This window comes from Actinia tenebrosa, unplaced genomic scaffold, assembly GCF_029948245.1.
Source record: "Actinia tenebrosa isolate PJP-AT-01 unplaced genomic scaffold, QUT_ActTen_1.0 PGA_scaffold5__44_contigs__length_20552954, whole genome shotgun sequence".
Taxonomy (NCBI): domain Eukaryota; kingdom Metazoa; phylum Cnidaria; class Anthozoa; order Actiniaria; family Actiniidae; genus Actinia; species Actinia tenebrosa.
The window spans coordinates 2692745-2719155 of record NW_028292582.1 but is presented as its reverse complement, the minus strand read 5'-3'; the positions used below and the strand labels follow the sequence as shown (position 1 = coordinate 2719155).

The 26411-nt window shown below is 35.2% G+C and overlaps 1 protein-coding gene across 3 annotated transcripts; it reads right to left on the bottom strand.

Annotated features, from left to right (window-relative positions):
- Nucleotides 1-1303: 1303 nt before the first annotated feature.
- On the bottom strand, nt 1304-23502 carry LOC116295533 (semaphorin-3D). Of its 3 annotated transcripts, XM_089037910.1 has the most exons (27): nt 23445-23502; nt 22911-23195; nt 19946-20063; nt 19280-19379; nt 18022-18076; nt 17601-17765; nt 17415-17511; nt 16118-16258; nt 14497-14582; nt 14362-14394; nt 13765-13873; nt 12825-12891; nt 12043-12217; nt 11836-11963; nt 11577-11653; nt 11348-11430; nt 10946-10981; nt 10207-10283; nt 9763-9840; nt 9242-9294; nt 8374-8652; nt 7578-7814; nt 5847-5956; nt 5230-5288; nt 4710-4867; nt 4157-4183; nt 1304-3820 (listed from the first exon to the last, which is right to left on the bottom strand). In XM_089037910.1, the coding sequence occupies exons 3-27, from the start codon at nt 20046-20048 to the stop codon at nt 3429-3431; spliced, it is 2925 nt and encodes a 974-aa protein (XP_088894036.1). In that variant the 5' UTR covers nt 20049-20063; nt 22911-23195; nt 23445-23502; the 3' UTR covers nt 1304-3428. The 3 variants fall into 3 exon arrangements, with proteins under 3 accessions (XP_088894036.1, XP_088894035.1, XP_088894037.1); XM_089037909.1 differs by lacking the exons at nt 22911-23195; nt 23445-23502 and adding an exon at nt 22072-22389; XM_089037911.1 differs by lacking the exons at nt 22911-23195; nt 23445-23502 and adding an exon at nt 20193-20239.
- Between the last annotated feature and the right edge of the window lie 2909 nt (nt 23503-26411).

Below are 26411 nucleotides of genomic sequence, written 5' to 3'. Positions count from 1 at the left end.
CCTTGGTTCAAGTAGTCGCATGGTAATTAGAAGTAGCTGTTTGGTTTGGGCTATGTGCTTGTGAGCAATCAATGGATATCAACAGAGAGTTATATTAAATGATTTTTCATTATGAAACTTTAAGTCAAGCATCATTACATTATTTTATTTTTGTTTTTGTCATTCTTCATAAATCATGATCATTTTCATTTTTTACTTGTTTTCTTTTGGTTTAAAGACCCATTGCCACTTACCGTGATGCACCGCGGTCACAGATGAATTTCGTGGTCCATGAAATTCAAAGATTCATATATTGAATAATAACTTCATATTAAATCCTTTTCCAACATAGCACTAAGGCGCAATAATTATTCTTTTACATTCTTTTACGGCTTTTAGGGACTATTTAAAAGTTTATTCAAAATGTTGGAATTATTTTTTCAGTGGTGACAAAATGTAAACAAATTGTGATGCATCACGGTAAGTGGCAATGGGTCTTTAATTTTACTGTTAGTCACTAATTATAAACAATTGCCTTTCATGGGCCAAATAGAGTACAAACCATATAGTATAGCTATTGCAAAAAAGGTTGAATACTGCATACTGAATAGTGCATTACAAGACCAAAAGGCATTGTGGGTCTCGTTAATTTGAAATAAAAAGTAAATATACGGCAATAGACCTATCCCAAATTTGCTTGACTGACCACGAAACAATGGTTTGAAGTTGAGATTGAACTTGATTCTTTTATTCATCAAGTCCAACCTTGACTTGAAACCATTGTTTCGTGGCCACTCAAGCGAATTCAGCATAGGTCTATCAACTCTCTACCGGTAGTTATTATTAATCCTATTTTAGACAATGTCACTATGACCCACCCACAATGCCCTTCGCCCGGGAGGGTACTGCCATATATGGACTACGGGGATGATCCGCTGAACAGGGTATGGTTTTTCAAGCTTCTTGTCATAAACAGGGTATGCAATTTTACTCAAGTTCCAAGTTCTTCCTGCGCTTCCTGTCATACTCAGGGTTTCTCCTTTCGTATTGACCTGAAACTGGTTACTATGGTCTTCAAAAAGCGATACGCGAGCTGGCATGTTAATTGAAACAGGAACTCAGTGCAATTAATTATATCTTTTGTCATAAACAGGGTACCCCTTTCAGAATCCTAGCAGAACACCCCTACCCAAATCCTGGCAGAGTACCCCCCCAGGGCCCTTCGGTCTTGGAATGCACTATTCAGTATTCAGTATTCAACCTTTTTTTGAAATAGCTGTATCCATAAAATAGCAAAAGAACTAAATAGCACTAAACACATCTATTTCTTTGTTTTTAATAATTTTTTTTAATTGATGCTATTTTGTACTAATTAGTTACTACTATTTCATTGATATACAGTATAGTTTGCACTCTAAAATCACTCGACAATCATTAAGTACAATATTATAACAAACTATTATTTAGTCTATGGTATTGAACTACTTTTACATGATAATCATTATACACTCTTATAAAGACTGGGTTGTTCATAGATAACTATGGAGATAAATCAATATTTCCAACAGAGAAATTTTGTAGCTTCTTGACGATATTACTAATTTTTACTGGTTAAGCCTCCTCTAACCATTTCCCAATGTTAACTATCTTGCAAAGCTGCAAAGCCTATAATTCAACTTGAATAAACTAAAGCTACAGACACAGATGCAACATTGCACACGCTGTTGTAGGCAATCAATGTTGCAGCCATGTCACAGGACACAATTTGTTTGCATGCAATGACGCTGAAGTGGAAAACGATCTAACTTCAGTAACATTGCCTGCTATGTTGCATTCAATGTTGCACTGCGTGTCTTGCCTTAATGAGGCTAAAGTTAACTTCTGACATGTAAAAAATTAGGTCGAATAGGCATTGCAGTTTATTTTGGGACTGTTTTAGGGGACGGGATAGATGCCATCTTGAATAGAATGTCCACTAAAGCAGTCACACAATGCAGTGCCAGTTTTTTACTCCACCTTGGAATGGCTTTTATCACTCTTGAGTAGCTGATTACCATAATTGAGACAATTTATTGTAGACTGAAAATATCTAAATTATATACATCTTGGCAATTAAATTTTTGCATTCAAAAAGTTTTGATTTTTCTTTGTACAACTTCAACTAAATATTGAGCAAACTAGAAAGAGGACAAACGAATATGGGCCAAATTTTTCACTAACCAAGAAAGTTAGATCTTTATACAAAAATCTACAAAATAATTAGTATAAATATTACCACTTTTCTGGTTTTTTTTACAGACTAAAATTCAAAAATGAATTGATTTATCAAGATTTTACATCTTCAGAAAAATGAAGTAATATAAATATTAGCCAACACAGACATTCTTTGAAGATCTTTCAGCTTGTGATCTTAACATTATTACAAAATTATACCCAAAAGCGATTTTAATAAAATGATAATAATTAATTAATATTTAATTAAATTACTCATTTGTATTTTTCTACCTAAATTACTATGAGAATCCATTCATTATGGCAATCAATTCTTAAGGTCTCAAATGTGCAGAGCGTTTCTAGTTATTAGAGAGTTTTAGATTTACGTTCACGGCAAATGTGAAATGTCAGTTGACCAGTAAGAAATTCTTTTTAATTACTGAAAAAGAATCGCAAAAAAGTCTAAGTAGTAGAAAAACAAAAGAGTATTTACGCTTGGTGAGAAGGTTTGTAAAAGGTAAAGTAAAATAAAGGAAAGCTATGAAAACGTGGTCACGTTTGCCGCTTGTGGGGAGAAAAAAAAGTCAATCTAAAACTCTCTATCAGAGACCTTTAGCATGTTTACTGCTAACTGCTAACTGCTAGGAATTAGACCCTGAAAAATGCCCACAAACACTGAGAAACACTGGGCATCAATGAAATTCAATATGGCGGCTCTTCCAGCAACTTTACGACATCTTGTAATATTGAAAGCTTGATGGAAAACAGATGACGGAAAACACCTGAATTGAACTACAGTTTGAGGGTTGTGGTACTAAGCAAGAACATTGTGGTCTCTCTTTTGGTTGTTTTAACCTTGGTACTTTCAAGCTCAGTTCAATCATGGAACAAAGACTGCAGTTAGCAACAGTAATTAGGCAAAGTGTGGGGCACGCAAAACTAGGAAGATTGGAGGGAGAGACTGCCCAACTGAAAATAGCTGTTTCAATAACCTTAATAGAAGTAGAAGTCTTCAAAGGCAAGACCAAACTCATCTGATTAGCACTAAACACGTAATTTATACACGCATTTATATGTCAGCGAAGTTCATACTCACCTTATTATTAATCTTATTGACAATGAGTTGCTCTAGAAATAAGTTATTAATAAAAACTTGTATAAATGAATTCAAAAATAATATATATATATATGAAATATAAATATTTTTATATGTTCTATAATAATAGTTGACTTTACTAATGAATCTGTGGTATTTTCCCATTAATGAGCACATTTCTCTCTGGTTTAGTTGAGCGATCTGGCCTATGTATGTATACTATTCTCCCACCACTTGATCCAGTGCTATGATGATCATCATCATTATCATTAGACATATCTTTATCACTATCTCTGTCCATTAATGGAATACTTGTATCTGGGTATTTTCTAGTTTCTTCTATTGTTGGTGACTTTATGCACTTAATATTTTGAATTTCCTTGTCTTCATGTATTGAGGAGTCCTGCCGAGAGCCACATGAATGGGTTGCTTGACGATGAAACTTAATTCCCATGAGAAAACCAACTAGAATACTGAGTACTATAGCTACTAGGATTGCAACTGCAAACACTCCTCGGTCTATTCCTTCACCTGAGATAAAAAGAAGAAATAAGAATATTAAGAAAAAGTAATAAATGGGTGGGCAGTTGGGATAATGAGATGGGCAGATTGGTGAAAGAGATGGATGGATAGATGAACAATAAGCCTTTTCATAGTTTAAGAATCGATTCCACTGCGCATGCGATTTTATCCCGAATTTCTCACCTTCTTTTGTTTAATTAAGAACAAAAGAAGGTTTAGACAAAAGAAGGTAAGAAATTCGGGATAAAATCACATGCGCAGTGGAATCGATTCTTAAACTATGAAAAGGCTTATTAGATGGATGGCTAATTTATAGATGAATGGGATAAACAATGATATTTTTACCTGTACTTCGATATCCCTGTGTTGGTCCTGCAAACATTAACAATACATTATACATTATTACCTATTAATTATCATTACTTATCAACACACATTTAAAAATCTTAATTTATTAAGCTTTTGGATGTTGTATCACAGTGTGGGACAATCATAACAGAGCTAGGCTCCAAACTAGGAGAAAGCCCAGACATTGAATAGGAATTTAGCTAGGAGTTGATTATTGAGGAGGGAAGGAAATTAAAGTGCAGAACCCAAAGAAAAACCCTCAACCGACATGGAGAAAATGCACCGCCTCTCTCCAATGCAAACCGGACTCGAGTTCTGCTAGGCTTGGAGTAGTATTTTGTTTGTTGATTTTCTCCCGTCTTCGAGGGTTTTTCCTCCAGGTTGTCCCATTTTTCCTTCTTTCACAAATATCAACTTCTAAATTCTAATTCAATCTATTGACTTCCTTATCAATTGGGTTGCAAAACCTGTTAGGCATTACACCGTCCACCCAAGAGTGGCAAATGCATTAGAAAAATATCATAAACTCCTCACATGTACAGTCTCCTACCTTTATTGTATTTGCTCATAACATTCGTCTTCTGTACTTTTAATGAACCAATTTTTCCAGACTCTATTGCTGCTTGTAAATCAACTAGTAGGTCTGTGTCTTTATCTGATGGACTAGCACCAAATCTCATGCTTATCTCAGCATTTACACTTCCTTTGCTGGAACAAATTAATTTAAAAAAATTCAAGAGAACAACCACGACAACAATGACCTGACATGCATAAGACTTGAGCCATTCTGAGGTTGAATAAGACTGGGTTGAGTTGAATTTGTTGTGCATTGTTAGGAAGTTGTAAGGGACAAAATTATAGATGTCATGTGGGAAATATTTCCCACAATGCACTGCAATGCCAACTCAAAACCCAGTCTTTTCCACAATCTCTGAATAGCTAATGATATTATTAAAACTTATTCAGCCCAATACTTTGTGTCGTGGTTACACTGATAGCATATTTAATTCCATATCAAACTAAGGCCCATTCCTGTATCTGCTCATTTATTAATGTGTGTTATAATTTACCTGTATGATATATTGGTGATGTCCAAGAAAGCAGTGTCATGTGAATATACACTTTGAATCTAAAAACCAAAAGTGCAATAGAATGATTAGCATGTATCACTAAAATGTATTCAGTCTAACGCCAGGTATATAGTATCAGAACGTTTTCATCAGACTTTGAACGGCATATCATTTTAAGTTTTTCCAGGGGTTATTCTTAGGGGTGCATAGTCACCATGTTGGTTGACAATAGCAAAGCATTCCTCATTAGCTTCTTTTGTTAGACCAACCAACATTGGCTGTTTTCATAGATATTTACATCCCAGGGGATTTTGAGTCATGTGGCTGCACCCAAAGAAAGGTCGCAAAAAAATAAGATCAAGCATATATCATCAATTAAATGGTTAGTATATGATTGTGATGCAATCATTACTGTGGTTTTCAATATTCTGCTATACTCTGTAGTTAGAAGCTGCACATTAAAATTTGATTTTTTGCTGCCAGCAATCAAAAATAACCAGTCAGTACCTTACATGTTCTTGACTGGCAGCAGTGAAAAACAAATTTCACAACAGGCTGTTGGAATGTCTGAGCTGGCAGAATATGGAAAACTGCAGCAATTAAAAAGTTATACTTACAGCTTTTTTAAGTCTTTTTGACATATCTATATACTGAGGTGACTTGGGATCCTTTAATGAATCAGTCCAATTTTCCTCTTTTATTTTTATTTCCACACTGATAACTCTCTCTGGAATTGAATATAGAAATTATGTTTCAGTTACACAGGTGTCTGTTGATTATCTTCATTCTCTTGATTATCTAGTATTTAGTGGGATACCTGTGGTAGATTATTCAATTTGGCACAAAGGGTATCTACATAAGCCTGAGTGGACAAGGGGTATGACCTGATTAAACATTCACCAAGGAAGGAAACGTAATCTCCCATGACACTCTTTGCTATATATAAATCCTTCAAGTCCTACCACAGGGATCCCAACCAAAAAGAAATGAAAAGAGAAAAATTGTTTGAAGGAGGTTAATAGAAACTAAAGAAAAGTAGTACTACACAATGTTTTGTACCTTTTTGCATGAACGTACAAAAACATATTTATATATTGAGTAATGTATTATTGAATCTGCAGATCTTAGGGAGAAATGTATGACAACTATAAACATTTTTTACTGATACAGCCAACATTTTGAGTTAGGAGATGTCAGGGAAGCAAAGGTAGAAAATTTATAAAGCATAGATTGGCGTAGTCTCCCTCGCATACGTTTTTAGTGTCGGTCGTCACGCAACGCTCCCTCCACACAAACGGCTGCTTGCATTCGAACTACATTCCTTTCTCATTGTTTGGCCAATCACAAGACGGGTTACATATTTAGAGAACCGTTTGCGGACTTTTGATCTGACCAATCACAGCGCATCTTTTATTTCGCATTCTCAACTCGTTCGTTCATAGAAGAAGTGTACATGTTTGGCCTCGTGTCTTCAAAGTTCTGTATTCCTGATCTAAATGTGCATCAGAAGTCGGCTATCAAAACTTTAGTCGAAGAGAAAAAAGATATTTTTGACAATCTTCCAACAGGGTTTGGCAAATCTCTAATTTATCAAGCTCTGCCTCTCGTATTTGACTACAAATATACACTAGAGTCTGGTCACATCGTGGTTGTTGTGTCTCCTTTAATTGAGACCTTTAGATCCGACGACGAGTACGAGAACGTAGTCTTGATCATATATGAAATAGATATGATTGAAACTTTAGATTGTAAAAAATCGGAAATCGACTACGATTTAGCGTTACTCGTACTCGTACTCGTCGTCGTATCTAAAGGTCGCTAATAATACGTCTAATGGATGACCAAGTCTCAAATTTACGTAGTTTAGGATTTAGTGCTGTGAAGATAAGCTCACTAGAAGAGAAAGAACGGTGTGAAGTCGAAAACGGCGAATATTATGCACCGATTTCTTTCGAGGATGTTCTTTGGCAGCTCTATTGAAACTCAGCATGTTTATACTTTCGGACACTGTGATTGGCTCAATGGGAAACAATACGCTCGACCTCATTGGTACGATCCAAACAATGAGAAAGGAATGTAGTTCGAATGCAAGCAGCCGTTTGTGCGGAGGGAGCGTTGCGTGACGACCGACACTAAAAACGGATGCGAGGGAGACTAAGATTGGCGGGTTTACATTTTCAAATAACTCGAAGTCTTGGTGTTTCACATATTTTGCAACTAACAGCAAATTTATTTGCTTTTAGATGTGCTTCTAATTTAAAAGCATATTAAGTTTATTTAAAATGACACCCCGACAGCTGTGCAGTCTATAAATTTTCCAGTTGTTTACCCTTTAATCACATACTTACCATTGATAGTATAGTTTCTGCTCTTTGATGAACCAAACGTGTTCTGTGCTATACAGTAATACATTCTGTTCCCATAATCCTGGTTTACAGATACAGTATCTGAATCTATTAACCTATAGCTTCCACTAATAACTTTGACCAAAGAGACTGTGGGTTTTGGGATTCCTGTAGCTTTGCACCAGAAGTATGTCTTGTCTTGACTCTTGGAGAATCCCGAGAAAATGACTGGCAGCGCACCTGGCAAATAACATCAATAAAACAAACCTATTAGTAAACTTCTAATCTTTAACAGTCTCAATGATCCATAAAGATTACTAAAGCCTGGTTCACACTAGTGTAGGAATCAGAATCGGAAGCAACATTATAGCAAACTTAGCATCGCAGTAATCACCTAGGTGTGGAAAAAAAGACAAGCACTGTTAATGTGCAGTAAGCTTAAGAGTCTACAAACATGAACCAGGGTTAAAAGTCTAAGAATTTGGAGAATAAGTTTCTTGTCTAAGGTAGTAAATCCATAATCTCCCATATAATGCATTATCCAAATGAACCAACTGAAGTGAGCAGTAGGCCTCTCCTCCCTATATAACACACGACCGTCTGGTACAATACATAATTAATAGGTACTCCTAATGTTTTGAAAGTTCTTAAATTGCACTCGTCCAATAAGCCTTGTGAAATTACAAGAACTTTCAAAAGATCAAGCATACCTATTGATAATGAATAATTATTGTACTCAAGGTGGTGCAATTTCCTTTACTTATTTGACTGCAATCTATATAATACAAGACATAGGTACCTTTGATTGGAAGGTTACATGTGTACTGGGATCCTTTATTGTTTTGTACAGTACATTGGTATTCACCAACATGTTCCAGACCAAACTTAGATATAACAAGTATCTGTGAGTGTTGAGAGTTTGAAGTCTTGATTTTGTAACCATTTTGTTCAGTTATTTTTTGGGAATCTTTCTGCCATTCTGTAACCAAGGGGATGGGTATACCAGTACCAGAACACTCTAATGACACATCACCACCGGAACTGTTGGACAAGGCTTTGATGGTGCATAATGGAGGCTCTAGAAAAGAATAACATTTCGAAAGAAAGAAGATAGATTTATTTTACAATTCATTGTAAGTTGCAGAAAAATATGTAGCTTGCATGGCGACACTTTGAAGAGGGGAGAGAAGGGAGGACCCTTCCCCCTCCCTAGGCCCCCTCCTCTCCCCCCTTCAAAGTGCCGCTACTCAGGCTAAAGAATATGCTAAATGGTGCTAGTATTTGATTAGAGGAAAAAAACATTTAGTACTTTCATTATTAATTAACCTTATTATTCATTGTGAGAATATTAATATTGCACTTTTGTTATCAATGAAATCCTTAGGGGTGAAAGTAGGTGTGGTCTGAACCCTGTGAACCAAATCCCTACCAACATAACCATTATATTACATGCTGTTTTTTCTTTAATGAACTACATGGACTAGACTTAACATAAGATCTTTCACAAACCCATATATTCTAATATTCTATGAATTGCCAGTCTTTAATTTAAGATGGGAAAAGATGGGAATGCAAAAAAAAGTGCCATATGTGGGAAATTATATTTGTACTCAATGAAATGAACATTTAAAAGCAAAATGACATTCTATTCATATAAACTTACATACCTTGAGGACATACAGAAACATATTCTCCATTAACAAGATCCTGAACCCAGGGGCTAAAGCAAGTACAGAATGAAATCTATTAGAAGTGGTTTCATATATGGGCTTAAAATAATGGCTCGATCAGGAACACCACCTTATTGTGGTGGGGTGGTTTGCATGTCCCAATGACCCCTAGAGCTATGCCAACGGGAGTCATGTACCCCTAGTAGGGCCACCCATGCCAGACAGGTTGAAGGGTAGAGACCAAGACGAAGAGTGATCCCATTAGTCCTCCAGGTTGAGGTTTGGGCTTGAGGCCTGATAACCCGCTCCCGTTTGAAAAAGTTTATCATAGAAACAAAAGGCCCTGGCCACGAGTTGCAAAGATGACACATAACAGGTAATCAGAAAATAATGTACAACTAGTAAAATCTTTGCCTTGCCTGTCATTTTTGACTGGCTGTAATGTTATCAGTATATGATCAATATCAAAAACAACTTAATTACATTTGAAACAAGTGAGATTTGAAAGCTTAACTCACCTTTGTCCAGCTTCATCTTTTGTTGTGCATCTTTTGTTGCTCCATCCACAATAAGGATCTTTTTGCTCAATACAAGACCTGAAAATAAAATAATGTTATGACACATAACTACTAAATAAAAAAGTTTGCAAAACTTTTGACAGGTCCAGCCAAGGAGTGAATTTTGTTTTAGCCAATCACAGCTTATTTAGCTGTTTTTGCCTCTGGCCCTCATTCCCAGGCAACTGTAGTCCAACTTTTGTTTCGTTCTATCAAGCTCCACAAATGCTTAGGGCGGGTTATTTTGTCCATCCATGTTTTGAGCTGGATATTCTGGTTATTTAATCAGGCCTGGGGACACCAACATTGTCTAGAATATGTACTAAATATTCAGATAAACTTAGCTTCTAGTGACCATGTCAAAATAATGGTTTCCGACATTTCTGAAACGTCATGGAATCTCACCTGCACGTCTTGAAGTCTGAACATCTGTTGGTTGGAACCTTAGTGACCCCTGAACTACTACCAATATACAGTGATCCCTAAGAATAAAGTAAAATACATAGCACATCCATAAAATATTCAGCAATAACATCAAATTAATTTATTTGTATATTACATTTGAGTAGAAACTAAGGCATGACTCCATGATAACCCAACCCCCTCCATGGTAGAGGTAACAATAATTGTATAATGCCCCTTATCATCCTGCAATAGTTCTCAACAGCCCTCAATATATGATAAGCCCCCTAACCACTTTCTCAAAATAACATAACCCCCTACAAATTTGCCAACTTCCCCATGTGCTAATAAGTGAAACCCCCCTTACTATGCCAACCAAAGATAAATACGCTGATGAAAAAGCAACTTGGTAAAAACTATTGTGATAATGGTTGGCAAATTAACAACACAATGCTAATGGTTGTCAACAACAACGTCATGCAATAATTGCTTGCTGTGCTGTGTGGAGTTAAAAAGTACTTGGGGGATGGTAGAACACTCAAGAAGTGTCTGCACACAGTAGTCTAGTGTTGCACGCTTTCAAAATCATTTTACATTTCATTTATAAAATACAAATTACAATAACCATGATTTTGGATAAGAATGATGCAACTGAAAGTTTGCAGGCATGCTGTGTGCTCTCATAAAGCACACGCTCCAAACCAATCAGACTGCGAGAATTATGACAGTTATTTTATTATACCTTGTACAGCTTCATGCTTAAAATTGGTTGAGAAGTCTGAAAAGATAGATAATATATCAATATTGGTTTTAAATAATGTTATTGGTTTACTGTGGGGATACTCCAACCAGGACCACTATGATAAATTAATATCATTAACCAATCATATTGTGACATTTAGTTCAATATTTTTAACCAGCCAATCAGATAGCTCATTGATATAATCAGAGCATGAGAACGTGATAATCTGATCGGCTAACACTGTTATCAGTTCAATTTCTCTCTAGTTTACCATTATCTGATTGGCCAGTTTTATTCAAGAGGTCCCGGTTAGTGTGTCTGCACAGTAATAATATAAAAATGTGAAAAAGGTTAGTGAAAAGAAAGCTGCGATTAATTATAAAATTCATCGTAAAAGAGCACCTTAAAAACATCAATCTGTCCCACTAGTCTGGCATTTTTTCCTCCTGAGAGATCTTGAGCCAGTTTGTAAACTGTGCCATTATCTATTAGAGAAACAATAATCTATTAATATTAATTAAACTATCTGTTTATGAATTTTATGTATTTGAGTCAAATAATATTCTGATCTTGACAAGATATTTTCCTGTGTCATACTAGTACAGTTGATTAAGTTACTTATTAGTTATACCTGTAGAAAGGAATACCACTTGGATGGACTGATTCTTTGATCCAGTATTTACATTATCAACTGCTATCTGAGTGAACCTGAAGGTATAAAAAATATGTCATTTTTCTACTAGTAAAGTATTTCGCTACTGGTTTGGTTATGAATCAAAATACATTTTGATTTGGGTACCAAGGTGTCTTCAAAGTTGATCATAAAAACTTCCATAACCATGACATCAGACTAGAAAATATCAGCTTTTAATATTATTAGTCTCACCTACCTGACATTTGGCATGACAAACAAAGGTGTTCCTCCATTTGGTTTTACAGGACTTGCAAGTAAGGGATGATGTTTAGCAAATGTGGTTGTTTCAGTAGCATAGTTCTTGGTATCAAGACTGGATGTGCACTGAAACAAACATTTTAATTCCATATTTCACTTTGAACTTCATAAGTTAGAAATAAATAACAATCTTACTATTGCATACATTAGGTCTTCCTGGATCTTGGACATTTGGTAAAGGCATTACACTTTTCCATGCCTTGGAAGTAACATCTTTTGAATCTGCCAACTTGACTTCTTCTAGGTATTTACTGGTGCTGAATAGTGACTGGATGTCTTTCAAAGAGTATCTGCAGACTGCAGAACCAGTCAGACCAGTTCTAAAAAAAACACAAACATCAAATTACACTAGACAAAGTGACACATAGATATGATATCTCCCCCATGGATAGGGATTGTTCATACCACCCCTCCCTTTTCCTTTTCCTTAAGCACTGCTGTAAAATGGAGTTTCTGATCTCCAAAAGAGAGAGGTCCAGAGGTTGCAGGGTACTCCCATATAATGAAGGGCAAGATGATTGTACAATGTTTTAGGGGTTAAAATCGTAAGTGCACCCTCTTTTAGGGTTGAAAAAGGAAAAGCTGGCATGTGTGGTATCTTTTACTTTTAGGGCCATTGGTGACCAACAAACATTAAGCTGGATATCAGTTATAAGCTTTCAGTGTGTGTTTCAATAACATTGTCAATGATTTTTGTTTTAAATGATTTAAATGATTTATCTTGTGGTAGGTATGTAGTATGTGGTATGTAGAAGTATGTTTTAGGGATAAAATTAAACCAGGACCACACCCAAACCTGCTTTTAAGGGGTTAAAAAATTTAAAAAAATAATTATCTATGCTCTTTTCACAAAGGTACCCCCCAGAACTACTAGACCACTAGTATATATTACATTTCAAGCATAATCACGACAGATAGATTCCTTACTCTGGTGTGGTGAATACACCATAGATGTAGACATCAGATACAGAGTTATTGAACTTGAATGTAGATTCTGAGAGAGAAATAAGACAAATCAAATAATTATAGTTGGGCTCCCTGTGGACAAAGACACAGGAAGCCCATCATTCATAGCTACCTAATACACCAGTTTCGAAACCCAAATCACCGCCATGTTCCATGATTACATACTCACTTACACAGGGTTAGTCTCGTATCAGAATTACCAACAGTAATATTCAACTTTACCAACGGTAAAGAATGCCCAACTTCAAAGATATAAACACTTTGAAACTAGATGGACCTTGACCCAGTAACATGTAATTATTCTACACAAAATTAAGGCTAACCCTATGTACATGAGACTGTACTAGCTGTTATCAACAAACACATTGGTAGTTTTGAACTCGAACCTGGCATATTACGTGAAATTGTTGTATCACCTTGAATTTCATGATTTTGGTTATTTAAAAAAAATTATCTCTAAACTAAAGTGGCACAACAAAAAGGGTAGTGAAAAAATATGATGCGAAAATTAAGCGACTTCAATTTGATCAATTGATAAAATAAAGCTAATTAATGACCACTGAGAAGCAGAAATAAAAGAGAATGTTACTGAGTATTCATTATACTCAAAACTGAGAAACTACACAAAGTTTTTGTTTTTTGTCATCATTATGAGGCGATTGTGAAGTCCTTTTGTTCAAGGAATGTATCCAGAAAGAAATGGTGAATGATTTATTTAATGAAATATCAAAATAATTAGAGTGACTTAAAACATGATTTCCTTGCAAAATTTCGTTAAAATAGTGTAAAATTAGTTTAGCAAAATATTTAATTTTATAACAAAGGAAGTTGCCAAGAATGACAATTTATAATTATGAAGAAGTCAAAGGTGGTAACAAAAAAATTCATTGAAAAGACTTACGTAGATGGTCATAGCTAAAGTCCACAGAACCAGGAACAGTGCAGGACAATCTTGCTTTAGTAAAGGAAGTAAATCTTTTCGTTAAAATATATGCTCCTCCAGCATCATACTATGATAAAACAATATGGCGAGAAATCAAATTGCAGTCAATAAATCAAAATATGATCAGCACATTTATCAACCTTGTTTCAAGGCCTTGATCATAAAATTGGTAATGATCAATGATGATTTTGATGATGGTGATGATGATGATGATAATGTACACTCAATCATATATTACATATAATATGACATGCTGACATGCTGGAAGTGGTAAGAGCAAGAGAGATGTTGTAAAAAAACATGAGGCATAGCCAAGGATTTCTATAACTTTTCAAAAATGTCACTGTTTCCTTGTTGTTTATATCACTATACAAGGCAAAAGCAAACGCTTTATATTGCATTTGTAATAATAAAATTCTCTAAATGTTCAAGCTGAGCACATGTTCTGTCCTCTGCTATATAAACATGGCTTTTCAAGCATTTCAACCAATCAGAGAGCTAGTGTGTTAGTATCTCAAATATTTCTAAATTTATAAATTACATCATCATACTTACAGTGCACACTCTTCCAACTCTAGAATAAATATTCTACAAGACAAAAGACAGACAACATTATCATAACTGACTCAGTCTATGAACATTCAGACAGTCATGATTCATTCAGTCATGAATTGCTGTAAAATGACTTACATGATTTTGAGCTTCAATTGCCTCTTCTCTCCAGAAAAAATAAATGAAGTTATCAGAAGCAGTATAAGATGAAACAAAATTTGCATCTGGTGAAAAATGGAAAGGATATTTATTCAATGTATAAAATCATAATAATAACAACTACCTCATCTTAATCAAAATGCATATCTCAATAATATATGTCTCTTATGCAGAGTATTTGGTCTAAATATCATTGTTAATATAGTGGGACTGCTTAGGACTATAGTTATTGAAGCAACGACAATTACCAATAAAATTAATGATACTTGCTAAAAATTTCATGTCTTACAAACAAGAATAAAGTGAAAGGCATTACACTTTATTTTTTTTAAATATGGGTTCCCTGTGTGTAATCAGTAAATGGATGAGTCTCAAGTGTTGTCAATAGCATCCAAGTAATACTTTTACACCAAATATTATAATTTATAAGCAAACCGTTTTTAGGAGAAAAATGTCATGCAGAGATGTTTTGTATTGTTTTAGTAAAATACCCCACAGGGTTTGGATTTGAAAACCCTCTCACAGCAGGATATAGTAATATATATTAATTCCATGTTAATGTTAAAAGTTAATTAATGCCAATTCCTGGGTTGATTGACATGTTGACAATGCAGAGTAGCAACAGTAACAAGAAATTAAAGAGACAGCGTAAACAAAACTTTTACTTTTCATGCAAGTATTACAGAAAATAAAAAAATAATAATATGAAGTAATGAAAACTTTTAATTCAACTTTGGAGTTATAGAGGACATCACATGGCCAATTGGTGATATGGATTTTATGGAGTGTTCGAGGTGATATCATATGAGTGAACACTGCGAACGAGTAAGATAATATTCTCAACATGAGAAGATGAATTTCATCTGTACAGTATCTCTGGTCCAAGATGCAGTCAACATGTAGTATTGTGTTTCATACTATTAATATAATTAAAGTTCTCTATTCAGATTTTCTTTGAAATAAATTTTAAACTAAACTAAATATTTGGCATTGCTGCAGGTGCTGAATAAAAATGTCAGCAGAATACAATATTATTTATGGGTGTTTACCCCTTAAGTTTCACGACACAAAAGTGACATTGTATCCAACAGAGGAATTTGGAATTTTGGGGAAGTCAGAGAAAGAACAAAATTACAAAGCTCCTATGAAAGATAAAATGGAATTTGCATGTGTCAAGGGGGAAGGGGGGGGGGGGGGGGGGCGTAAAAAAATTTCTCCATGGAGGGGGGTATGGATAATTTCTGGAATTACACATTATTTGAAAATAATTATAAAATGAAGAAGTCAAAACAGAAATTTTCTGGAAAAATAGACCTTTCCTGAAATTGCCACCAAATGACCACCAAACAATGGTTTGAAGTTGAGACTGAACTTGATTTTTTTATTCATCAAGTCCAACCTTGACTTTATTTTACCATTATTTTGTGACTAGTCAAAATGAATTTGGGAAAGGTATATTCAAGTACAACTTCCTCAAACAAGCAACTGTATTAATAATGAAATTGATAGACTTCTTATCGTTCTTCAATCAGAATAATTAAAAGACTTCAGTTGGATGCTATTACATATGAATTATCAACAATAAGTAAAATGCCTATACCTTTTAAGAAGAGTTCTGAATCATCAGTTTTAAGAAAGTCATTATCAGGGTCAGTTATGGACTTCCTGTAAATGGTACTGGACCTTGTGCCATAGTTAAGGTTGATTCCAGTATATATATACTCTTTATTGGCAAATTGCTCTGTTGATAAAAATGGTCAAAATATTATGTTGATGTTTTATATGTATCATATATTTTTTATATATATTAAATCTTATTTATTATCATTATATTATTATTAACCATCCAATTTGTGTTTTTTTCCTTCTCATCATGCATTATGTCAATAAAAGCACTAGTTGGAAGCAAGGGTGTTGTAGTGGTGAGAACACTTGACTCTCACCACTGCGACCTGGGTTCAATCGTTTCATTCGTGAGTTGAGTTAATTTTCTTTTGTTTCTCTTTTGTGCTCCAAGAATTATTTTCTGGGTTCTCCAGTTTTCCTCTCTACAAAAATCAACTTCTAAAAATTCCAATTTGATCATTGAATGTTTTTCTAGGATTTGCATTGGCTGATTATTTTCTTGCACAATGTGATTGGTCAGACAGTGCCGTGACCTTGGTGTGACCACGTCTACATGCAATACTAACACCTCTCTTCATCATCATTTGCTCTCTCCTGTCACATGCAGTTACTGACTACCACTCTAGTTACATTTTTACTGGATTGCTTGCATTGGTTGTCTTTTACTTTGCATCGGTTTTCAATGATCCCATATACATTCAATACAAAATAATTGTCAGGTTGCAAAAACATAGAACCTGAGACCAAAATGGTACACTGGAAATAGGTTAGACTTATAGATGTATCTAGTTATAAATATTATTGCACTGACAGAGAGCATGGAAGCTTTTAACACCTTTCATATTGACTGTGTATCTCAAATGAATACATCAGATGATAACTATGTCATTGCTCAGCATTACATGTACCTTTTGGTCTCAACTATTTTTTCTATGTTTTGAACTGACAATGATTTTGCAATTAAGTGTGTACAGTCCATGTATTAGTTGCAATAATCATGTACTTCATGACCAGCCGGCACTAGTGACGATCAAGCATCGGTCAAATAACGGCCAATAGTCGGCCGACTATCAGCCAACAGTCGGGCGATATTCGGCCGACACGTGTTGGCTGGTCATGAAGTACACTATTACCCTGAGTTACATAAGTGTTATACTAACCAGGTACACCTCCCTGGTTACATTCTAATCAAGACAACTTGGGCTATCTTTGTTTCCCCTCACCTGTCCTATTGTAATATATATATATATATAAAGTATACAGGTACTAACCAGCTACCACTCCTGTTACATTCTGATCAGGATAACCTGGACTTTGTGTATAACCATTTACTCCATCTTGTGATGTCGGAGAAAAGGGTCCAGTTGGCTAAAAAAATACACAAAATACCAATGAAATAACAAATGGTACAATGTTCAGTAATATATCAGTCAGTCAGTTGGTAAGTTAGTATTTACCTCAAATCTCCAGCATCTTGGATTTCTGGCATAGGTTCCACAGGCAAATATTTTCTTGCTATTATTAAAAACCAGCAGGCGGATGTAGTTATGACAAACCTTTTTTGGTTGTCCACTTGAAAGACACTGCTTAACATTTACATCAGCTGGAGATAGCTTGGCATACTTACAGGAAAAATATTAAAGAAATAAGTCAGACATGATGGTACAAGTCATGGTTAGAGTACTTCCTCTTACCATCCTAGTATGAGATTGATTTGTAAACTTATCTAGACTGTCAAGACTTATCAAGCAGTCCCATTTTTTTCTCCAGACTCAGTAAAGCAAAAGTTTTTAGGGTTCCTGTGCACTTACAAAACAGGGAAAAAATCTCCACTGAGTTCAGAGAGAAAAGAGGGACTGTTAACAGTCTACAACATACCTGGTAACTTGATTTAGCACTTGATAGTGATGGTTCTAATTTAACCAAACAGTCCCTAAGAATAAAAGCATACCAACATAGCATGTATAAACAGAGGTAGATTGAGGAGGAGTTTGGAAGCAGTAGATTGGTGGGTGGGGTTGTTACATGGAAAAGCTAATATGTGCTTCTAGTTTATATCATGTTTAGATTTCATATTAATCTAATCTTTTATTAAGACTCTATTAAGACTCTATTAAGGGGGCTTTAATTTATTAGCAAATATGGGGGGGAAGGGGGGTTTTGCAAAATCATATGGATATAGCCACTTTCTAATAATAATATAACCCTACTAAATTCTCTTTACCCAAACTAGCCTTCTCAGCTTTCTAATGAAAAATCAAAGACTCTGGTAACTCACAAATCAACCATTAATTTGATTGGTTTAAGTTTTTTGCATAATCATCTGTTTCCTATTTGCTGATTTTACAGTCAACAGTTGAAATTTGAATACTTTACCTTACACATCTAGGGTCTCGCTAAATTACTTATTTTTCAGAATATTAATCACAGACAAAAAAAATGGTCCATAAAAACAACGTATAAATAAGCTTGGTTGCTTTTCTTTTGAAGAAAAACACTACAGTTTGAATTTATACTGGAAGTCAGAATAAGTGGAGCATGCACATATCTGATGACCTAGAATATGAGTCTTCCAGTTTGTGCGTTACCAGAGTCTTTGATTTTTTGGTGAGAAGGGTCTGGGTATTAGAATGAACCCCACTACAATTGTGCCAACCCCCCCCCCCCCAGGTCCAGGCCCCCAAAAGGGCAAATCAATCCACTCTCTCAGTACTATGCTCAGATACTCAAATACTGTACTCAGCCACATTGCATGATGGTGCTGTATGTATACAAGAAAGATTACCCTTTTTTTTTCACTCCTCCCCCCACCCCTCCTCCCCACTCCCCCCTCCCCAAAAATATATAAAAAAAGATCTTCTACTATTATTTAGAAACTTAATGAAAACCCTGTTTGTGACATAATATGTGACATATATAATATTATATATATCGACTTGCACTGAATGAATGTGTTGTGTGTATCTGATCTAAATTTTGATGAATCACATTAGACTTATAAACTTACAAGACATCACATCCAATCAGAATGAGGCAATGCCACATTCTCATAATTATATAAAGACATGTATATTTTGCCTGACAATGTACTTGGATGCATCCATATATATATATATATATCAACAAATATACATACCTTGCTCCAACAATAACCTTGTCATTTGTTTTATCAATCAGGATTCGTTTAACATCTGATATTGAAATACCCAGTTCTTTGGATGGGAAGCTCTGACATTCTACAATATATTTTAAAATGTTCCATTATTTTATATTTTATTTTCATTCTTCAAATCAGAATGCCTTGGCTGTCCTACCCAATTTTTAACAGGAAATTAAACAAAGTTAAAGTTATTTTTTTATAAGTATTTCAGTTTTATTTCTTTTTATGGATTCCAAATATCTAACTTGCCACAAGTAACAAGATATATAAAAATCATTGGTGTTAAATTATTAGGAATTCCGAATTTATGGTTTGGGGCCTATGTGTTTTTTTTAAAGGATACCAGTCACTTATAAAAAAAACGCATGTTATTGTTTGAATGATGAACTTGATATTAGGACAATAGTTTCTCCAAGGTTGATACAGGATTTCTCAAAGTCAAAAGGATGCTGAATGATATATCACCAAGTATTTACTTTTGGTACCATATAAAGTTAAGAAAATATTTTTTAGACCTGCATTACCTATATAATATGCCATTATGTATACATATATATTTTTTTCTTGCTTCTAACTATCTTAACTTAAAGTGAATATTGTAAATAGATTAATGTTACATAAAGTACTTCCATACATACTTACCAGAGCAGTTATAGTAGGTATATGCATTGACAGGTAAGTATAAGATCAGACAAGCTGTCATCAACACTTGTAATATGCACCTCAGACCACAGCTAGTGTCCATGACTAGATATAGTGTCTGCAAACATGAAATATAGCAATTCAATAGTTAATACTCAAGTTCACATTATATTATTTGCACAATTCATAACTTATTTTAGAAATAACTTATCAACATATGTATTTAAAGAACTCATTTATCATATACCAGTTTTTCTTAGATACGTTTAATCTTATGCCAAAGCATTTCTATCTGGAATTACTTTACATGCATCCAAAAATATATACATAAAAGCTTAAATGAACTTCCCCAATACCCATATTTAGGCATTTTCGTTTTCATCTTTATCACAAAAACAAAAACATGAAAATTTCACCTTCATATTTCCTTGTCCAAAAGGATCTTTCAAATATCACATGTGCATTTATAAATATGACATATGTTTCAGTTCTTTTAAGAACTTGGAAATTACCCTAAGGAAAGTGAAATAGCCATCATCTACCAAACATAATCATGCTTTGACTATAAATTTTAGATGTCAAAATTAATGTGTCTTGTATAAAACTACATCATTTATTATGAATGTATCCACTGGCATATATTTTTGACCCTAATGCATAGCTAACGATAGATTGTCACTGATGCAGCTAGAAATTACCACTACAAGCATGTACATGTAATTACTACGAAAATACTTGGTATCAATTGTAAAGAAAATAAATATAAGCTTATAAAAATAATTACATGCTAAAAAAGGCCAATATTAATATAATTTTGAAAAAAGAAAAAAAATTAGAGCAGTTATTAATACTATTAGCATGCCATGCTTCAAAAGAGTACCACATTTTCTGCTAGATAGTTTTATAATATTCCCTCTATATTTCAAATTATTTTGTAATTAAGGAAAGATTTATAAGCAAAAGTCATTATCGAATAGTTGCAGAAGTCCTCTTAGCCTTCGCGTGTCTAAGTGTGGCAGCTAATTATCGAAGTAGTGCCGAAAAAAATTCATGAACACTCGCCAACAAACGAACGATTTTCTTGATTTAAACAAAAAAATTAAGCTTTTATCAAGTTTTGTTGGATTATAATTAAATCGTATTTATTTGTAAAGAAAAGTAATGAAAAACAATTGCAAACCCTGAGGCTACTGCAATTGTGCAATGAGTGATGCAAAAATGCTTATAAACATACTCTTCAAGGAAATCATTCAAGTTCTTGTTTTAATACTTTAAAAACACGAACTCCAAATCCTTAGAAGCTAGCTTATGTGATAAATCAAAGTTTCACCACTGAATGGAAATACAAATGGAAAATTTAGGTTCCTTTTTTGACGGTAATCAAGGAATAACTAAAGCTTGAAAGCTAGAACCACGAGAACAAATGCTCTATTTTATTTCTAAATAATTTTAGCTACACTTTGGATAGCTTTTGCAAAAAGTCGAGGATTAAAAGCAGGATTTTCTGAGGACGTGTAATGACTGTCCTGGCTGATTTTCAAATGTCCAAAGTTCTTTTGTACTGAGTTGAAAGTTAATTTTACTATCAAATGTTGGAATACAGTTTGTTTACAAAGTTGGACGTATGAGTGACAAGAGTCTAGCAGATGCCATTTCTAAACTTTAAAAACAATATTATATAAAAGGCTTGTAAACCAAGTAAACTGAAATCGTTTTAGGCTAGAGCTACATCATTTCAAGGTCTTTAAAAAAACGATATAAGCTTACATAGCAAATTCAGTTGGGGGTAGTAAGCTTTATATTCCCACAGCGCAAGGCAAAGCTCGTAAATTACCAAGCTTCAAATTTATTTGCACAGCAAAGAAGAGCATTACTGTATCTTGAATTGGAAATAGTTAAAAATAAATTTACTACAGACATTGGGCTATCTAAACAGTTGGTAAAGGCTAGCATTGATATTTTACTTATAAGTTTTAAACGTTATGGTCATTGAAGCTGTATATAGTTTTAAACTGACTAGACAAGCTTTCAGTGGTTTATAGTAACAGGGGCACGAATCTACCAAACTAAACAAAAAACTCGACATATCTCGACAATAAATCATACAAAGTTGTGTTTTTATCTACCTTGTATTTCTTGCTAGTTGGTTGACGGCACGACTCTCCCTCAAATTAGATTCTTGGTTTTGTATGTAAATAAGATAGTGTTGTATAACGAAGGCTGGATTCTCCTTACATCGCACGACGTGAGGTGGTTCGTCGTGTTCTTAACGACAAAAATACTTCAATCTTGAAATAGCCGAAAAAAGTTTTCGAGGAACTCTTATGCAATCCAAAAATATAAAGAAATAGCTCCAACTTAAATAAAACACTCCCCAAATGATAGAAACAATCGTAACGACTAATATTACTTCTTGGTATTCGATTTGTGCTCTCATAAATTCAAATAGTGGTCACGTGACGTGCGCAATGAACCGTATTACGGCGATATAACTTTTCAACGCATTTATATTTGTAGTTGAAAAACGTCAACAAAAAATATGTTTAGAGTTCATCTTAAAATATTGCGTTGAAAAATAATTGGGTTTGTCTTAAAAATATTTAAATTAATATTTTTTATTTTAATATGCGCACAATGCGCGCCCTAGTGATACTTTCTTTAAAAAAAAGCATAATTCGCATGGTTACAAAATTATTTAAAACAATCTTATTTAAGTTGGTGTGTCGAAAACGTATTTATAAAACAACGGCTAAGAATAGAGTGCATTTAGTCTAAAGCGGGAATAGACGTGGACTTCCGGTTATGGTAATTTATAATTCCTTTGACGTTAGCGGGCCTAAGCAAACGGAAGGGCTGGTCCAATATATTGTTCAATACATGAAGCATGATGAACTGACATCTTCATCCGAAACCTTCAAACTAAACATTAATCAAATGTATGAGAAGAAAAACTGGAATAACGTACCTGTTCAGTAATTAGCGAGAGCTATGAAAGAATGTCATCTGGTAACCGGTTTCGCAGGTGTCATATCCAATTGTTTTGACTCGGAAAACTGTCAGAGAATCCAAATGCAAATTGCAAATGGATACTAAAAAGTGTTCACTTATCTTTCCATCCAACGGTCTTTCTGGTTCGAATCAGCCGTACGATATGAATATAATTACCACGTCCACCAACGGTCTTTCCGGTTTGAATCAGATGTACGCTCTGAGTATTTACCGCTGCACTATCCGTGCCAAGCTTGCAACACTATTTAGTATCCATTTAGAAACAAACATATATCAATTCAATTAGAAATCTACGAACAACTGAAACAATCACACATATTTAAAATCCAATCCGTCTGTCCTGGCGCCCTTGGAGAATCCATGTGGAACCGTGTGCGATTGATTGTCACAATCACAAGACCGTTGCCGGCCAGAAGGAGTGAATGGGGAGGGGAGGGGTACAACGCACCCCCGTGGTTATCTTCTCGTGTTCGAGAAGCTCTGGACTTACTTGAATACAGCTATCGAGGTTAAAATATTGCATATGCATGAGACATACTTAGTCTTACTCGATGCTTAATTTACATCGGCCTTCTAAACGAATGTTTATAAATAAAGTAATTGTAAAATTATTTCATTTCGGCTGCTTAGTCAAGCTTATTCGAAACTTTAGTGGTCGTTTTCAGTTACGCTATGAAACATTACGAAACTTAAAAGGAATCATTTCATATATTTTGCTTGCATTATTGTTTTTTGTTTCCCTATCTTGCAGTTTCCGTGTGGGCTGAGGTTTTGCACATGATTGCGGCTCATTGTGGCTCAGTTCTGGCTATATAGTGCTGAAGTGTGTTTTTAAGCTTTTAGTTGACGAGCGTTCACCGCAAAGGCAAACTCTAGATGATAAATTTTATTGAAATGAGCCCATTGTATTTTTAAAATGCGATCACGGCTCCAAAAAATATCCACCTTTTCCGCGTATCCAAACCGTGTTAACAGTCCAAGTCACTACTTGTATCCTGGGGTTGATTCAGGATTAGCAGTGGAAGGGTGTCGACTCGGCGGCCTGAAAAGTCGTCAGTGGGTATGTTCCTCCGGATAGTTTGTAAAAATGAAGCTCTCGGAAATCGATATCCAGTCAGCAGATGGGTTTCATCAACATCTTTCCATTTAGCCCCTCCTCCAGAAGCGTTACTCCCGCGATTAGTTTATTTCCTTTATGTAACGCACAACATTCCTATGATATCTGGAAGTGTAAGTTCATTTGTTTTGTCAGTGGGTGTCAATAGTTGTTGCATCATCTGCTATTTCTATCTATTTGAAACCACCTTCTCATACCACTTAAGCTGAATTCATCACTTTTCTTAAAACAATTATGAAATTCAAGAGCTTTCTTAAGAACCGACAAGAGTAGTCTGAGTTTTGTTTTGTATAAATAGTTTACAGTAGCATTAGCCATAGATCATCAACTATCAAAGCGGGTTTTGGATAAAGAAAGCTCTGAAGCTGATCTGGAAGCCGTAATAATTTCGCATACTGTCAAAACAACAACAACAACAAAAACAACAGATGTGGTTAATTTGAATCAATTCACATTTAAAAGATTATTTTTGCTTCTTTTTCAAGTTTTCCCGTCGGAGTAAGCCATTTTGGTTTCGAACTTGATTAGTTGGGCAGAGTTTTACGCATTTTTACCATGTTGCGCTTTGCGGTTTCTTGGTTTTCATATCGTGATGTTAAAAAGTTAAAACGAGAAAAAGTGAACGATAAACTCACAACGGTTCGATCTTCCACTGTCGACTTAGACGCTGACTTAGACGATGTTATGAAGAGCGTACCGAGTCTGAGTAATACGAGCTAACTCCAAACACGCTCGTCTGAAACATATATGGACCCGGCGTTAGGACGATGGATGGATAGCACTATCAGACAGATATAGATACAGATCTTATCCAGTGGATAAATCTATTGGATATGAATATCGACTATCCACTGGACAAGGATTTATCCCGGATAGCGCTATCCAACCCATGCACGACCGGGTCATGCATATTGTGTATGGCGAATAGGAATCATAATGGAAGTGGCAGTGAAATGCATTGCGGTTCATAATATTTAAAACATCACATATGCAGTGTAATAAATAGACTTTGTAAGGAAACTGTGGAATAGTTCTGGGAGCGGTAGCCAGGGTGTGGTGTGCGCTGATAAACCTGCAATATCACATATGTGGCGGAACCGGATCGACGTAGCCTGATACCGGTTTTTCGCCAGGTTCTCTCCAGTTACTTCTAGCTTGTTCCACAGGTAACTCTCACCTATGGGGTTCCTTTGGAGATTCCGAAGTGAAAGGAGGTCTGGAAAGAAGAAAGATGGCCGCGAGGACATTCACGAGCCCAGAGTCTTCTGCATTTTTTATTTTCAACCGACATTGGTAAAGAAATAGAAAACGCGCGAGCGTGCAGTGTGCAGTTATGCAGCCTCATCTTTTACGCAGGGAAGGGGGTGCACGTGCCCCTAATGCCCCCCCCTCCCCCCTCTTGTTATGCCCCCGACTCCTGACATGAAGACAAGTCGAATAAATTTTTTAACGAATTTTTATAGAATATCCGCTTATTTCACTGTGTAAGTGAATAGTTTCTGAGTGTGAATATATGTACATGAAAAAGTCAAATTAAATCAATCAGATCGAATTTACAATGATGCACGTTCCGTTTAGTCTTATTAAACGCACCCCCGACATGGAAAGGAATGAGTGCTTAGCGCTGCCACACGACGGTTCAGCACTCGATGTCTGGAAGTATGGTCTAACTTAAATAAATTAAAAAGTAAAAATCCTAAAATAATGATCCCGGAGCAAATTAACCTTAAAAGGCATCATGAAATCAGGGATGAAGCCAGGGGACATGCAGGTTGGGTGCACAGGGAATAGAAATGAACTATGTCCAAACTAACACACAGCTACCTTGGCGAGTGGTATAACATTCCAAGGATTTGCATAACTAAAAAGAAAGAAAGAAAGAAAAAAAGGCGAATGATCGATCCAATAACCAACCTACAATCTGCAATAGAAACTGAGGGAGGAGGGGGGAATCCAACAATGGGCGAAAAAAAGTTTTTAAAAAATCATACAAAACCTTTCATTCCACCGTTTAGAAAAGGCCAAATGAAAGCTGTAACAAATAGCATTGATGAATTGTCTGAAAATAAGGTTTACTTACTTCAACTAGCATGACTTTGCACGATAGTGCTGGATTTGTTTATTTGTGCGATGATTAGTTCATTAGGAGGCAGTAGCCACAAAAAGTTTAAACCGCCGCCCGTCCGTTCTGATGCGCGGGAGGTCTTGGTTCGTGAGTGCCGGTCGGACCAACGCTCAGTGTTTTGAAATAACTGAGGAGAAGGTGCTTCTTGTAATTACATCTACAAATGGTGGCTCGGATGACCAAGTTAACTAAGTGACTGGGCTCTATGTCCCTCA

What these genes read in the sequence shown, in the direction of transcription:
- LOC116295533 (XM_089037910.1), bottom strand. Translation starts at nt 20,048, where the DNA reads ATGGACACTAGCTGTGGTCTGAGGTGCATATTACAAGTGTTGATGACA. An exon ending in GAGTTGGAAGAGTGTGCACT is followed by an intron (nt 13,874 to 14,361) that starts GTAAGTATGATG and finishes GTTTTATCATAG; the next exon opens with TATGATGCTGGAGGAGCATA. An exon ending in AAGATCCAGGAAGACCTAAT is followed by an intron (nt 11,964 to 12,042) that starts GTATGCAATAGT and finishes TGTTTGTTTCAG; the next exon opens with TGCACATCCAGTCTTGATAC.